This window comes from Gorilla gorilla, chromosome 23 (assembly GCF_029281585.2).
Source record: "Gorilla gorilla gorilla isolate KB3781 chromosome 23, NHGRI_mGorGor1-v2.1_pri, whole genome shotgun sequence".
Lineage (NCBI taxonomy): Eukaryota > Metazoa > Chordata > Mammalia > Primates > Hominidae > Gorilla > Gorilla gorilla.
Window position 1 is genome coordinate 21,964,555 of NC_086018.1, and position 14,089 is coordinate 21,978,643.

Genomic DNA, 14,089 nt, shown 5'->3' on the forward strand with positions numbered 1-14,089 from the left:
CACAGAGCCAACAGAGAGGGATAGGAAATTGCCAGATCCTGGCCCCGCCCCCTCCCCGGGGCCTCTGACCTTCCTGTCACTCTGGGAGGCTTCTGAGGGAGGGGAGCTGGAGGCCCAGGAGCCTTCCTGCTGCTGTGCTCTCTGTGGGCACGGCCCCAGCCCTACGCCACCTTCCAGTGCTCTTGGTGAGGCTGAGAGAGGTCGCTTCGTGCCTTTGGGCCTCAGTTTCCTCATCTGTAAAATGGGCTTCCTGGGACCAGCAAGATCACAGATGACAGTCATTTCCCAAGCTCCTAAGCAGGCTGCACAAGCTGTGTCTGAGGGTCCAGTGCAGTGCCTGGCCTCTAGGCAGGTGCCCCCTGGGACGCGTAAGGTTTGGCAGCTCAGCAGTGACTGGCATCGTGGCCAGCTGACTCTGTGTTGCTCCCCAGTTACGGTCCACGACACATTAGTAGCTTGAAACTGGGCACAAGGGGAGAATTTACACCACAGAAATCAGGCAAAGCCTGTAAGTCAGGGTGCCCCCGGCCAGGAGCTGATTTGCCAGCCTACGGCTGGGTAGCTTCCAACCTTTCCCCGAGGAATGCACTCCTCTTCCCCTGTCTGCCCCAAAGGTGCCTCTGACTCCACCGATCTGCTTTGCTCAGGGCCGAGAAAGGCACAGCTGAGAGTGGATTCTGGCTTGGCAGGGGCCCAGGTTGCCTGTGGGTCCGGGCAAGCCTCACCCGGGATGTGCTGGCAGCAGCTGGGAGAGCCTGCAGGAGTGCCTAAGGAGGGGCTGAGGGAGAGGACGGGCAGCGAGGTGGCCTGTGTGGACCCTGCCGGCAGGAGCCGTGGGTGTCTTTAGCCCCGTGTGAGGCCGGCCTGGGCAGAGGGGTCTGTTGCTGTCACTGAGGCTGGTGGGCAGCAGGAAGGTGGCTTCAGTATAGTTAAGAAGGTTATCGGTATCTAGTGCTGTTTAGCATGGGGACCCATAGCACAGAAGGTGGGGAGACCCTGAGAACGGGGGTACACAGGCAGGTACCCAGGGCTGCCAGGGAAGCCTTGCCAAACAGAGGCCCTGGTCAGGCTTCTCCCAAACTGGGCATCCCAGCTGGCATGGCACCAGTCCAGCCCCTGAGGCGGGCGCCGATGATTTGACCCCACCAGCAGGGCTCTGGGTGGTGGGACTGGGGAGTCCTCCCTCACTTTGGCAGACGTGTTATGTTCCACCTTGTCTGCCCCCAGCAAGGCCCTTGAATCTGGAGCGTGGTCTGGGGCTGCATCAGCCTTCTAGCCTGGGATGGTCAGATTGGCAGAAGGCTGTGGCATCCTTCAATGCAGATGCCCTAGAGAGGGCCATGGTGGGAGGCAGGATCCCTGGGTAGAGGCGGCTCCTCAGTGGCCCACTGGGCCTCACTGGACAGTCGCCTGTTGCTGCTGCTGGTGGTGCTGGGCCTGGGAGTCCACCTTGGAGCCACAGGCCAGGCACCTGGGTGGGAGGCAGCCCGGGACCAGCACCAGCTCCACTTGTACCTGTTGGGCAGGGGCTATCGTGAGTCAGGTGGGCCCTGGTGAGTACTGCTCAGGGAGAGAGGCCAAGAGCATCAGGGATAACTGTGTTCCTTGAGTGTGGCCAGGGATGGTGCCAGGAGAGCTGGTCTGGTGCATCCCTGCCAACGACACACTTTGTGAATGGCTGCCTGGCAAGTGCCCCATGGAAAGCAGGGGCTTGGGAGGACTCAGCCCTCTCCAGCTGCTGCAGGCCCTCCGTTTCTGCAGGGTTTCTGGCCTCTGCTCTCTCCTTCCTCCTCCTGCTTCTGTGTCAATGCTCCATTCCCAGGCTCCTCGTAGGGGCAAAAGGGCCTGCTGGGTGCAGGAGAACCTCCAGTCCCAGGTATGGCTGCAGCCCGTGCCAATCCTGTTCCAGTCACTTGAGGTGCCGACAGCATTGGAGTTGGAGGGAAAGTTGGGGTCTGTGTGTTTGAGCTCTGTCACATGGACAATGGGGTAGAGGGGAGCCTGGCCCTTTGAACAGGGCTCAGGACCAGGAGTGACTTCCTCTCTAGGTTGCCAGTCCTGCTCCATCCCTCATGTCCTGGAAGAGAGAGAGAGAGACGAGGTGGCTGCCCGAGTCCACGTGAAAGGCAGCCTCTGACCTCTTGTCCCCAGGCAGGTGGTGGCGGCTGGCCACACACTCATAGGGCCCCATGAGGGTTCAGGACTGGAGGGGGTAGATTTGGGGGCCTCTTAAGCTCTCAAAGAGGGGCAATTTAACGGGCAGAGGTCCATTTGGACCCAGACCATTCACAGGGTCAAAGGGGACACTGGGAGTTGGGGCTGGGCTCAGGCCTGCTGGGGAACCAAAACTTCTGCTTCTGAGGGGTGTCAGTAATTCCATTTTGACTCTGGGGGAGCCATTTTAAATCTGTTTATTTCCTTCTCATAGAATCATGGGTGAGAGCTGGCATGGCCCCTAGAGGTCATTTGGGGTCCAGCTGCCTCACCGTATCAATGAGGAAACTGAGGCCCAGAAAAGAAAAGCATTTTTGCCCAGAGTCCCTCAGTGAGTCCTGGTTCCGTATCTGCTTTCTGCCAGGGACCAAACTCCCGTCAGTCATTCCTGGTGTCAGCCAGGCAGAGGAGCAGGTGGGGGAGAGGGCGTGGGAGGAGGGAGGTGAGGCAGCTCCCTCCGAGTGGAAGCTCACAGTCAGCTGCAGCGCCGCCCCTGCCCTGACTGCAGCTGACTGGCAGGGGCACCTGGAGGCAGCGGGTTCGGGCGCAGTATGAGAGGGCTTACCCTCTGCGGCAGTGGGAGACAGGACCAGGCAGCTCCCCACATCCTTCCACATCCGAGCTCCAGGGGTCTCTGGCTTGTCCTTTCACAGGGCGGCTGGTGTCCCTTAGGTGGGTGCTGGTAGTTCCTGGGAGAGTTGACGGGATGGAGCAGGCCAGGGGGGCTGAGAAGCTGGCCTGGCGAGAGAAGGTGGGTGGGACTGGGAGAGCCTGGGCAGGGAGGGGCCTTTCTGGGAGGGAGTGTCATGGGGCTGGCCGAGCTCCAGGACCCAGGAGACTGGCCAAGCTGCCACAGGAGGCCTGAGAGGCTGAGCATGGGGGGCCAACACTGACAGACTTTAACAAGTTTCTGGCTCCCCCAGGAAAAAAACAGACCACATCTGATCCTGGACCCTGAGTCCAGAGTGGGAGGCACCGTGACAACAATGCACAGAGCAGGGAATGCAGGGAGCCATGGATAGTGCTGGGGTGAGCTGGAGTCCTGGCAGGGGCCCAGCCAGGGCAGTACTCATTCTGCAGAGCCTGGGAGAAGGGGCTGCCTCCTTGGGAGGGGTTTGTGTGGGAGTCTTAGCGGGAATTCTACTGGACCAGGGGAACCAGCCTTGCTCAGTGACTTCTCTGGGTGTCCTCCTCTAAAGTGAGGGTCAAATTCCCACCTCTCTCGCCTCCTGGCTATGACCACAGCAGACCGGGCAGGGCATGGGGCTAGGCGGGGTCAGGGGCCATCCTCAGGCTGACACCTGGCCTGTGGGTAGGGTGGGATCTGAAACTATAGGGTCTTCAGGGGGCCAGGGTGGGTGTGGGGCAAGGGGTGGCACTTTCCGCAGGGCTCGCCCTCTGCAGATGGTTCAGCTTCTCATCGGCTGTCCCTTTGCAGGTGCCTCAGGAACCCTGAAGCTGGGCTGAGCCATGATGCTGCTGCCAGAACCCCTGCAGAGGGCCTGGTTTCAGGAGACTCAGAGTCCTCTGTGAAAAAGCCCTTGGAGAGCGCCCCAGCAGGGCTGCACTTGGCTCCTGTGAGGAAGGGGCTCAGGGGCCTGGGCCCCTCCGCCTGGGCCGGGCTGGGAGCCAGGCAGGCGGCTGGGCTGCAGCAATGGACCGTGAGCTGGCCCAGCCCGCGTCCGTGCTGAGCCTGCCTGTCTGTGGCCGTGCCCATCATGGGCTCCTCGGTGTACATCACGGTGGAGCTGGCCATTGCTGTGCTGGCCATCCTGGGCAATGTGCTGGTGTGCTGGGCCGTGTGGCTCAACAGCAACCTGCAGAACGTCACCAACTACTTTGTGGTGTCACTGGCGGCGGCCGACATCGCAGTGGGTGTGCTCGCCATCCCCTTTGCCATCACCATCAGCACCGGGTTCTGCGCTGCCTGCCACGGCTGCCTCTTCATTGCCTGCTTCGTCCTGGTCCTCACGCAGAGCTCCATCTTCAGTCTCCTGGCCATCGCCATTGACCGCTACATTGCCATCCGCATCCCGCTCCGGTGAGCAGGGCCGGGGTTACATCTGTGCAAAGGCTGTTGGTGCCCAGGCTTTGGTCTGTGCCCGGAGCCAGGGTGAGCCTGGGATCAGGGCCTGGTCTGCGGTGTCAGCATGGTGAGCTGGCGATGGGGCCCCAGGCTCAGCAGGGGCTCCCCAGGGCCAGCACGTGGCCAGCAGTCATGCCGAACTGACTGATCCCTATGGGCGCAGGGCAGCCTGGCCCTCCCAGGCGTCCTGGGTTCCCCTAGGCTGCCTGAGGCCAACTGTGCTCTGCTTTTTGGCAGATGAGTGTGGCCAGGGTCTGGCATTGGGCTTAGCAGGGAGCTGTGGTCCCAGTGACCCACGTGCTGCCTGCCAGCGGGTGTGTCTGGGCCATTCCTCACACACAAGCAAAACTTCCCGAATGATGCTGGGGTGGAGCGGGGAGCCAGGGGAAACCACAGGACCTCAGAGTTAGGAGCTGCCCGCCACCTGCCTTCCCCCAGATCCTCTGGGCCAGCCTTGCAGTGTGCACATTAGGAAAATGACCCAGAGAGGGGAAGTGACTTGGCTGAATGCCACAGTGAGTCACTTGGACCTATATGCAAATTCTGTTGCTCCTCAAGTCACCAAGGACTCGTCGTCTTAGAGGCAGCCAGTGTGCTCAGGGGCTGGCTGTTGGAGGGGATTTTTATGGTGAATCTTTTGTGAAGTGACTTCAGCCAAGTAATTGTGTAAATGAAGATTTTCCCAGAGGCTGAATTACTCGTCATGGATTCCACCTACCCAGGCCATAGATGAGGCTAGAAAGTGCATCCCTCCCTTGGGGACGTCAGAGGCCTTCTGCCCCACCTCCTGGCCCCTCTGCCACAGAGCTGGGTTCCACAGCCTGGGTGGTTGTGGGCCCTGAGGCCATGCATGAGGCTTGAGGTGGTGCCTCTTGAGAGTCAGGGAGCAGGGTGCGCCATCTCTGCGGTGAATTATCTGAAACTGGTGGGTGCCTACCTAAAGAGGAAGCCACAGCAGCCCCACTCAGGTTGAGGGTGCCCCAGCAGGAAGGAGGACCCAGCTAGATGAGCAAATGGAAATTTAGAGCGTCAAAGCCAAGGGGCCCTTAGAGGTCATTTCCTCTCATCTTCGGGATGGAAAATGAGCCTCAGAGAAGACAGCCAGCTGTTTCCGGGCCACACAACGAGTTGGTAGTGGAGCTGGGGCTAGGCCTGGAAAGAAATGTGGCCTGATCCCCACTGTGACTTCAGTCACTGGGGAGCGGTCATGAGCAGCCTGTCTCGCAGAGCCTGCACCAGGTGGCCGTCCCTGTCACCTGGGCTCTAAGTGGGAGCAGGAGCTGCACTGGGCTGCTCCAGGGAAGGGGAGGAATCTGGACCTCACACTGCCCTGTCAGATGCTCTCTATTCCAGGAGAGTCTAGAACCCTCGGCAAAGGAGAAGGGGACCCTGGCCAGCCCTGAGAGGGGTGGAATTAGGGGTTGTCGGACTCCAAGTGCAGTCTCTGGTGAGCCTCCATCCATTGCTCTGCGATGGGCAGAGCAGAGTTTAGGTTCGTCCAGTGGCAGCTCAGAACACGGAGGCCCAGGAGGGGCCCTGTCTGCAGGTGCCCAGGTGGGCCAGAGAACAAAGCACTGGAGGGGACTTCAGGGAACCAAGCTGAGTCTGCACACTGATGGGATGCTCTATGGGGAAGCAGAGGCCAAGCTCTCACTTTTTTCTCTGATTCAAAGGGCATGATCAGGGCTGCCGTTCTCAATTTAAAGGAGCTCGACTTTTTTTCTCTTTTGTCTCTCCCTTTCCTTCTCTGTTTTCTGAGAGTTGAGAGAATGACTCCCTATGTAGTAGGACAGGATGTGCTGTGTGGCTGTGGAAAGTTAGCTGCCTCTCTCTGGGCCCATTTCCTCATCCATAAAATAGGACAAGTCTCTCTGCCCCTCTGAGCTCACAAAGGTGTTCTGAAGGTCCAGTGAGTGGATGGGGTGACAGGGACCCTGAGGAGGGTTGGAGGCGTGGGGAGGGTGGGGATTCAGATCTTTGGGTTCAGAGCCATGGACCTGCCCCCTGTCCTCTACCCATCTCATCCCAACTTCCTTGGAGCTGGACCTTAGTTCCACCCAGACCTTGAGCCATTTGACTCTGCTCCATGAGGCTCTGCAAGGCTTAGGCTGGTCTCTTCTGCAGGGGGCCCTGGAGAGGATGACGACGATGATGTTCATCCTCCCTTGAGGGCAGAGAGCTTTGCAGTTGCCAAAGGGTGTCAGCTCAGCATCTCCTGTCATCCTCTTGGCCTGCATTGTGGCCAGGCGGATGTTCTGACCCTCCTGTTACTCACAAACTCATGGGGAGCCAGAGCAGGGAAGGACATACGAGTGTCTCCTGATGTGGATGGACTCCAGGGCCCTTCAGGCTGTTCCTGGCCCGCAGGTCCCTTCGCTTTCCTGTTCCTCAGGGCCCCTGGGCCCCTGGGCATGTGGAGGTGTCCATGTGGGCTCCCGAGAGCAAGCGGGGTATGAAAGGAACTTGGTGACACTCCTGGCCGGCGCTGGAGTCACAGCCTGCCTCAGGATCCTCCCTCCTCCTTTCTCAGCTGGGAATCCAGCCTCCTCTACGTGCCGTTTCCTGCTCCACTCAGAAAGGTCCATTCGGCTAACCCTGGGTCTAGCCTCAGGCCTGCCCCACTCTCCATTAACTTTTTTTTTAAAAAAGGAATTCAGTTTTGGAAAAATCTGTTATTTTCCAAGTTCAGGGAACCTGTTGGGCTAGCACAGGGCCTAGTCGAGGAACTCTGTGAGAAAGACTTCAGGCCAGAGGCAGAGATGTAGCGCTCTGTGTCCCCAAAGGATAGGGAATTCAGGGCGAGAGACACGGGCTTCTTTTCCCAGTTCCCAGGGGATTTTTGCCTCACTGTCCCCTGGCTCTCACAGCAGCCCCTGGTGGATGTTCTCGCTGGTTTGAGGAACAGGCCAAGGTGCAGGTGGCAGCTGGTGGTGAGGCCCGAAGTCCTAACACTTCTAAGAGGGCAGGATTGGGAGAGAGGGCTCCCTGGAGGAGGTGTCACCCAGTGGGTCTTGCAGGACGGGCAGGCAGGGTCTCACTGGCATGAGTGTGGGGGCAGGTGTGTCAGGAGGGGGGCAAAGCCTGGGACAAGACCCTGAGGAAGAATGAGCATGTGAGCACTGGGTAGGGAAGGGTGGCCTGGCTGCCTAGTGACAGAGAGAGATGAACAGAGTGGGCAGGAAAGGTGGAGGCCAAGTCAGGCCTGTTCGTACCAGGGGAAGGAATGGAGGTTTCCCCTGTGGGTCCATGGCTCTTCAATTCTTGGATCAGTGACTCCTTTGGACAACTTAGGAAGGCTCCACCTACTCCTCAGGTTGGGACATGTGCACATAAAGCCCCAGCTGGAATCATGGGGCATATTCTTGGACCATACGGTGAGCCCCCAGTGTGGGTAATGGAGATCCCCAGAAAGGGGCAGCCTGCAAGCCGGGGGACACAGAGCTGCAGAGGGCACCTCCACAAAGGGTGGGCAGCAGCTCTGGGACCCACATTCTCTGACATGCCTGGGCACCCCAGAGTGGTGGTGTGTCACGCTACACAGCCTTCGCATCCCTTCCAGCTGGATGGTCAATGTTTGGGGTCTAAGAGGGCAAGATGTGAGTGTGTTGGTCACAGATGCAGCCCAGGGTATGCTGCTGGGCCTGGCTGAGGCTCAGCTGTGATTCCATTTGGGCCCTGATACTGTCCCCACCCCGTGGGCACCAGGGTCCAGGGCTCTCAGCCTATGGGGATTTCTTTTGAATAAACTTAGTCTATTTTCAATTTAAGAAAAAAAAAATGAGTCATGTTTTGCCCACTCTAAAACATTAAAAAGGAACAAAAGAGTATAGTACAGTAGAAAGTTGTCCTCCATACCCCTGTCCCCCACCCTCAGTTCCCTGCCTGCAAGGCCATGTTAAGAATCCTTCCAGAGATATTCTTTGCACATATAAGCAAGTGCTATTAATGTATGTTTTGTTTCTGTCCCCACACGGGACTTTCTTTGCAGAGTACAGTGGAAGACTCCCCTTGTGGGTTCCCTTTTCTGTACAAGTAAATAATTGGACAGACCAGGGATTTCCATACTGTGTTCCCAGAAGCCTTCGGGTTGGCTCTGGTGTCCCCACCAATTCACTGATTCAATAAACATTTAATAAGCCCCTTCCCTTCCCCAGCAGCTTCCCCTCTGTGACTGCCTGGGAATGTGGGCGACAAGGTTTGCTGCTGAGAACAGTTTGAAAACCAGCAAAGCAGGTGGCCCAGGGCCCAGGCAGCTCTGCAACACCCCTGTGGCTGCTTGGCTCTGCTCTGTTGCCTCAAATGACAGGAAACTCACTATTGCCTGAGGCAGGCCATCTCTCCTGTGAACAGCTCAGCTGAAAAACTCTTTTAACCTACCCTGAGTTACAATCTGCCTCCCTATAATTTCCACCCACTGATTCTCCATTCTGCCCTTAGAGGGCAGAGTGCTGACAGGTCCACAACTTGGTCCCATTTTACAAATGAAGAAACTGAGGCTCAGAGAGACAAAGTTTTAAAACATTCCTGTTAACAGGGCCAGAACCCAGGAAGGGATATGCTTTTCTCAGGAATAATGTCAAAATTAATATAGCTTCCCAGTCAATGAGGACTATATAAATTACTATTTGCAAAGCACTAAGAACAGTGTCCGGCACAGAGTCAGTGCTATGTAATGTAGATGTGAGAATGAGAGAGCCTGAGATTTTATGTTTGCGAGTCCCACAGGAGGCAGGGCAATGCCAGCTCCCTGTTGCTTGGAAGCAATGGGCAAGTCTATGACCCTCCTGTTGAGGCCCTGTTACAGGTAACCAAGCCCCCACGGAATGGAGCTGAGGAGCTCCTGAGAATGGGCTTGTCCGGTTACTGTTTGGATTCAGAACTGACCTAAGAGATTCAGAACAGACAGACTCGCCTTGGCCTGAGTTGCCTCTGGGCTCTGGGAATGTCCACAGCAAGTCCATTCCTCTCCTTGGGCCTCAATTTACCCACCTGTAAAACAAGAGGATTGGACCACATAAGAGATCGGAAGCCACCAGGGTTTCTCTTTTTCTCTTTTATTTGAATTAGTTGACAAAATTTAAATCTTGGGAGATTTTACCCAGAAAATCATCTCCCCAGCCCCACCTGAGATCTGGTAATAGCAGGCGTACGTTTTGCATGGCGCTGAAGACCAGGTAAACGCCCCACCAGCTGCCTCCTGTGTGTGCTACCTATAGGCGCCTGTTTGCTACCCGTGAATGAGATGGTTTCTGTGGATGTTCCCAGCTCTGCGGTTAAGTAGAGCACATCCTTCCCCTTGCACCTTTTTTTTTTTTTTTTTTTTTTTTTTTTTGGAGACTGAGTCTTGCTCTGTCTCCCAGGCTGGAGTGCAGTGGCGCGATCTTGGCTCACTGCAAGCTCTGCCTCCCGGGTTCACGCCATTCTCCTGCCTGTCTCCCAAGTAGCTGGGACTACAGGCCCCCGCCACCACGGCCGGCTAATTTTTTTTATTTTTAGTAGAGACAAGGTTTCTCGATCTCCTGACCTCGTGATCCGCCTGCCTCGGCCTCCCAAAGTGCTGGGATTACAGGTGTGAGCCACTGCGCCCGGCCTCCTTGCACCTTCTGAGTGTCCCTGTCTCGGAGCTGGCAATGCAGAGATGGATGTAGGAAAGCCCTGCCCCCGAGGGGCCCAGATGTGGTGGGGATCTGCTGCACTTCGGTAGGAAACTTCTTTGAGATCTCTATCCTGGACTTGAAGGATGGGTAGGGTTTCTGCCAGGTAGAGGGGAGTGTAGTCTGGTCTTGCCAGAATCAAAACTGTTAAACAGAAGTCATCCCTCAGTGATCATCAAGGTTGCCTTCCTAAATTAGGGAGACTTTTTTTTTATTGTCCATTCTTTCATGAAATCTAGGCCACCTTTCCTACAGGGCTGAGGTCTGCTTCCTGGCTGGCAGATCCAGCCATTTCCCGAGTATGAGACTGGGAGTCGGTAGGCTTGGATTTCTGTCTGGCTCTCACTCAGGAAGACTGAGTGATTTCGGGCAGATTACTGTCCCCCTGGACCTCAGTATTTCCTTGCAAATGTTAAGATGGCCATGTAAATGTTAACACGTAATTCTCTCATTTCTCTCCAGAGGGCTGTGGGTGGGTTTGGAGGGGAGAAATGGCATCTCCTTTGGCCTGGGACCTCCTCCCCTCTTTTACCCCCCATGCTGCCTCTCCTCAAGGGCTTCTGGAGTCCGCAAGTCAAATAGCAAATGGGGAAGAGAAGACAGGGTATGGAGTACAAGAGGCCTAGATCCCCTACAGGTCTGATCTGGCTGGTGCTGCCCCTAGCCAGTGAGGCCATCCTCCAGACCCCTTCAAGCCTGTTGTAGCCTTAACCAAGATCAACCAACATGGAGGTGACTGATCTTGGTTAAGGCTGCGACCAACATGGAGGTAATTGATCTTGGTTAAGGCTACGACACGTTTCCCTTTAGAGAAAAATCATGTTTTCCCCCTCAAAAAATTGTGCGTTAATTTCCTCCAACCAAACTAAGTCCCAGGACTACTCCAAAAACTACTCAATGACCATCTGGGCATTTGTACATGGGTTTCCATTTCTTGGATGCCTGCTCTCCTGTTACCTCCCAGCAGCCTGTGAAAAAGGCAAGGCATATTACTTCCACTTAACGGAAGAGGATGCTGGGGCGAGGTGGCAGGAAATGACTGGTCCAAGACCTTACAGTCAGGAAATGCAGAAACGGGTGCTGCTCTGGGGTTCTGAACTCTTGGCCCTGCTTAACCCTGGCTTCTCAGATCTCTGATGCTGGTCTCTTCTCCCCAGGTACAATGGCTTGGTGACCGGCACGAGGGCTAAGGGCATCATTGCCATCTGCTGGGTGCTGTCGTTTGCCATCGGCCTGACTCCCATGCTAGGTTGGAACAACTGCGGTCAGCCAAAGGAGGGCAAGAACCACTCCCAGGGCTGCGGGGAGGGCCAGGTGGCCTGTCTCTTTGAGGATGTGGTCCCCATGAACTACATGGTGTATTTCAACTTCTTTGCCTGTGTGCTGGTGCCCCTGCTGCTCATGCTGGGTGTCTATTTGCGGATCTTCCTGGCGGCGCGACGACAGCTGAAGCAGATGGAGAGCCAGCCTCTGCCGGGGGAGCGGGCACGGTCCACACTGCAGAAGGAGGTCCATGCTGCCAAGTCACTGGCCATTATTGTGGGGCTCTTTGCCCTCTGCTGGCTGCCCCTACACATCATCAACTGCTTCACTTTCTTCTGCCCCGACTGCAGCCACGCCCCTCTCTGGCTCATGTACCTGGCCATCGTCCTCTCCCACACCAATTCAGTTGTGAATCCCTTCATCTACGCCTACCGTATCCGCGAGTTCCGCCAGACCTTCCGCAAGATCATTCGCAGCCACGTCCTGAGGCAGCAAGAACCTTTCAAGGCAGCTGGCACCAGTGCCCGGGTCTTGGCAGCTCATGGCAGTGACGGAGAGCAGGTCAGCCTCCGTCTCAACGGCCACCCGCCAGGAGTGTGGGCCAACGGCAGTGCTCCCCACCCTGAGCAGAGGCCCAATGGCTACGCCCTGGGGCTGGTGAGTGGAGGGAGTGCCCAAGAGTCCCAGGGGAACATGGGCCTCCCAGACGTGGAGCTCCTTAGCCATGAGCTCAAGGGAGTGTGCCCAGAGCCCCCTGGCCTAGACGACCCCCTGGCCCAGGATGGAGCAGGAGTGTCCTGATGATCCATGGAGTTTGCCCCTTCCTAAGGGAAGGAAATCTTTATCTTTCTGGTTGGCTTGACCAGTCACGTTGGGAGAAGAGAGAGAGTGCCAGGAGACCCTGAGGGCAGCCGGTTCCTACTTTGGACTGAGAGAAGGGAGCCCCAGGCTGGAGCAGCATGAGGCCCAGCAAGAAGGGCTTGGGTTCTGAGGAAGCAGACGTTTCATGCTGTGAGGCCTTGCACCAGGTGGAGGCCACAGCACCAGCAGCATCTTTGCTGGGCAGGGCCCAGCCCTCCACTGCAGAAGCATCTGGAAGCACCACCTTGTCTCCACAGAGCAGCTTGGGCACAGCAGACTGGCCTGGCCCTGAGACTGGGGAGTGGCTCCAACAGCCTCCTGCCACCCACACACCACTCTCCCTAGACTCTCCTAGGGTTCAGGAGCTGCTGGGCCCAGAGGTGACATTTGACTTTTTTCCAGGAAAAATGTAAGTGTGAGGAAACCCTTTTTATTTTATTACCTTTCACTCTCTGGCTGCTGGGTCTGCCGTCGGTCCTGCTGCTAACCTGGCACCAGAGCCTCTGCCCGGGGAGCCTCAGGCAGTCCTCTCCTGCTGTCACAGCTGCCATCTACTTCTCAGTCCCAGGGCCATCTCTTGGAGTGACAAAGCTGGGATCAAGGACAGGGAGTTGTAACAGAGCAGTGCCAGAGCATGGGCCCAGGTCCCAGGGGAGAGGTTGGGGCTGGCAGGCCACTGGCATGTGCTGAGTAGCGCAGAGCTACCCAGTGAGAGGCCTTGTCTAACTGCCTTTCCTTCTAAAGGGAATGTTTTTTTCTGAGATAAAATAAAAACGAGCCACATCGTGTTTTAAGCTTGTCCAAATGAGAATGGCGTCTGAGTTCGTTTCCTACTCCATAGCTAGGCCTGTGCACACATACAGGCATGTGTTGTGTATGAGAGAGTGTGTGCGTATGTGCAGACACCCTGCCTGCCCCGGGGGCCCTCCCCAGGGTCCTGTCCTCGAGGGGACAGGCTGCCTGGCTGCACCACAATCCAACCTGCATTTCTATGAGGGCCCACAGGGGCTATGGGAGAAGGGGCTTTCCCCAGCAACTCCCCCCCCCCCTTATCTTCCTACATCTTTAAGGGAAGATCTCTTTGTATGTTACCTTCTCAGAACTGTGACCCGCCACCTGCCCTGCTGCACCCTTTAGCAGAGGTCACAGAGGTATCTGCAAACAGATCTGGGCAGGGGCTACACGGCCTTCCCCTAGAATCCCCCTCCTTCTGTTCTTAACAAAAGAAACCTAGAAGGAAGGGGTGTTTTTGCTCTGACCCCAGCCTTAGGGGCCTCCTGCCTGAGGAGGTGGTGCCATCTTTCTGTGATGGCGAAGTTTGAGGCCTGGAAGGCAGTTAGCAACCTGCCCCTGCCTGAGGTTGGCGGAGAGCTGTGATTGTCCCGGTTTGGTCTCACTCACTCTGGGACTCCCGGAAGGAGTGTAAGAATGTCAAGGGTAATCCTCACACAGCCCTGTGAGCCCTGTTTTACAGATGATTAACAAGCCCAGAGAGGTTACATGATTGCTCCAGGTCACACAGCTAGTAAGTGGCAGAAGTGAACTTAAAACTCAGGTCTGTCTGACTGTAAAATCCATGTTCATTTTTTCCATTAACTTAATGATGAACTATTTGAACCGAACCAAAAAGTATAAAATAACATCATTTCCTCAGCACTCTGCTTAAGAACTGAAACATTACAATGTTGCATCTGAACCCTGCCCATCATTACCCTGCATCCTAGGCCTGGAAACCACCACTTTCCTGAATTTCATTTCTTTCCATTGCACTTCTTCTTCTTCTTTTTTTTTTTTTTCTTTGAGACGGTTTTCTTTTCTCGCTCTGTTGCCCAGGCTGGAGTGCAGAGCAGTGGCAAGATCTTGGCTCACTGCAACCTCCGCCTCCCAGGTTCAAGTGAATCTCCTGCCTCATCCTCCCGAGTAGCTGGGACTACAGGCACGTGCCACCATGCCTGGCTAATTTTTTGTGTTTTTAGTAGAGATGGGGTTCCACCATGTTAGCCAGGCTGGT

General features: G+C 56.2%; 1 protein-coding gene and 1 long non-coding RNA gene across 2 annotated transcripts in view; one reads left to right on the forward strand and one right to left on the reverse strand.

Moving 5' to 3' along the window:
* Positions 1 to 2,880: 2,880 nt before the first annotated feature.
* ADORA2A (adenosine A2a receptor) lies at positions 2,881 to 12,872 on the forward strand. Its single transcript, XM_055375239.2, is given in 4 exon segments — positions 2,881 to 2,965; positions 3,653 to 3,928; positions 3,930 to 4,255; positions 11,112 to 12,872. Coding segments are annotated over 3 exon segments (1,293 nt in total). The 5' UTR covers positions 2,881 to 2,965; positions 3,653 to 3,868; the 3' UTR covers positions 12,019 to 12,872.
* Positions 12,610 to 14,089, reverse strand: part of LOC109024574 (uncharacterized) — a 52,629-nt gene continuing 51,149 nt past the window's right edge. The window contains exon 6 of the long non-coding RNA XR_008675178.2: positions 12,610 to 12,669. This is a non-coding gene — a long non-coding RNA (uncharacterized lncRNA). The remainder of the gene's footprint in view (positions 12,670 to 14,089) is intronic.